The sequence below is a fragment of the Etheostoma spectabile genome, chromosome 24, assembly GCF_008692095.1.
Source record: "Etheostoma spectabile isolate EspeVRDwgs_2016 chromosome 24, UIUC_Espe_1.0, whole genome shotgun sequence".
Classification (NCBI taxonomy): Eukaryota; Metazoa; Chordata; class Actinopteri; order Perciformes; family Percidae; genus Etheostoma; species Etheostoma spectabile.
The window spans coordinates 9846041-9847946 of record NC_045756.1 but is presented as its reverse complement, the minus strand read 5'-3'; the positions used below and the strand labels follow the sequence as shown (position 1 = coordinate 9847946).

At 47.3% G+C, this 1906-nt stretch overlaps 1 protein-coding gene across 1 annotated transcript in view; it reads right to left on the bottom strand.

The window, feature by feature from the left end:
• The window catches only part of LOC116673665 (1-phosphatidylinositol 4,5-bisphosphate phosphodiesterase delta-4), a 20869-nt gene that overhangs the window by 16735 nt on the left and 2228 nt on the right, over positions 1 to 1906 (bottom strand). The window contains exons 3-4 of the mRNA XM_032505882.1: positions 1630 to 1799; positions 655 to 902 (exon numbers count right to left, since the gene is read on the bottom strand). Coding sequence (XP_032361773.1) covers positions 655 to 902; positions 1630 to 1799 — 418 coding nt within the window. The remainder of the gene's footprint in view (positions 1 to 654; positions 903 to 1629; positions 1800 to 1906) is intronic.

Genomic DNA, 1906 nt, shown 5'->3' with positions numbered 1-1906 from the left:
TGGACGTCCTCACACTGGGACGTCCATTAAAAGCAGCCCGAAGAACCAGAGAAAGCCAAGGGCTAAAGTGACAAAAAACCTGTCCACAACCTGTCCACAACCCATTCTTCAACATTCAACAAACAAAAGACAATACACAGACATAAAAGCTTGGCTCCCAATAGACTGTCATGATAACAAATGTTGTTGGACGATAAATTGTCCCAGAAATGATTGCGATAAACGATAATATTGTTGTTCTGTAACCATTTTCATCTAACATAATGATAATGGCATAATAATGCAGCTACACCTTTTTAAGGATCAATGAGCTTTTATTTCTAAAGAATATTTAACACTGTCACTGGAAGACATTTATATAGCCAATGAATGAAGAAATTAACCACAACAATAAATAAAATGGACAGGAATAAAAACAATCCATATTATTAAATAAGATGCAAATCCTTCCGGCTGCGATAATTTCCATTTTATTTTTCATGGAATTAATTGATTTGTTGATTTATTGCATATTCCGACAGGCCTACAATATACAGCACAAAGAAATGACATTAAAGACATAACACAGGAAGTACAAAGACCTGAACAGTGCAGAGTCCGGTCTAAAGCCTGCCCCACGTCAGTCACAGGGAAAGAAGAAGAAAAGGGTCTAACCTGTAGCACCATCATGGCTGATCTGGGAACAGAGACCGCCACGCTGCACGCACGCACCAACCAACGCCAGTCCAACGCCAGTCCAATGCCAGTTAGTCCGACTGCTGTCCAACGGCTGTCCAACACCTGTCCAACGGCAGTCCAACACCTGTCCAACGCCAGTCCAGTGCTGCACCACTGCTGGAAGCAACTGAAACCACAGAGTCAGAAGCCCTCTGTCACCCCCTCTCTCTCCTCTCTGTTTCTCTCTCTACCTCCCTCCCTCCCTCTCTCCTTTCTGTCTCCCAGAGAGAGAGAGAGAGAGAGAGAGAGAGAGAGAGAGAGAGAGAGAGAGAGAGGAGAGGAGGAAGAGAGAGAGAGAGAGAGAGAGAGAGAGAGAGAAGGAGGACTGTCTTGTGCTGGGCGCTCCGGTAGTGTTAGAAAAGCTCGGCTCAGCAAACTTTAGATCTGGTCAGGTGCCTAGATAGAGTCACACGCAGAGTGAGAAACGGCCAATGCAGTGGCCCGCTCAACGTCTGCAAACAACGATCAACACTTCTTGAGCGCGGCGGGGGGCTCATTTAGCACAGGCCGCAGCAGATACGGGGTTCGATGTTAACACAACAACAAGGGTTACACAGAAAGCGCCAACAACACTGCCTCCAATGCACTCATCAAACTCCACTGATCACCTACCCACAGGGCAAAGCAACGCAGCGGGGAGGCTGTGTGTCTTCCGGGCGGGGGGGGGAGGGCACGGGGAAAAAAAAAGTCTCAATGCCTATCTTTCACCTAATGTTCTCCTGCCTCGGTATCTCCGTAGTCATTAATAGTTCCACGCTTCAAGTCTGCTTATCACCTGCTCACATTTACACACATGCTGACAGCATGAAGACAGTAACAACACCCCTACATTACCCAGCAGCCACCTGTGCCCTGTATCAGGAATAATCACGTGTACGCCACTAACACTAGAAGATCTCCACCCAACCTTACAGAGCTCGGATCTCCCTGGAACAGTAGGGGCCCACAAGTTGGATCTCACATTGTACAATGGAGGACTCTCTCTGTGTCCTCACAAACACATGGTGATGGGCAGGGTGCTCCGTTCGGTCAGAGGTAGTTGGTGCTTCAGTTACCTGAGCAAGGTGAGGTCTGCCGCTGTTCTGCAGAGATTAAAGGAAAACTTAAAGCTGTAGTGAGGAGTTTCTGTCTGCCTCATAAGGAATTCTAAGTGAACCTGTCATACAAGCCTTCCCTTATCACGGAACCC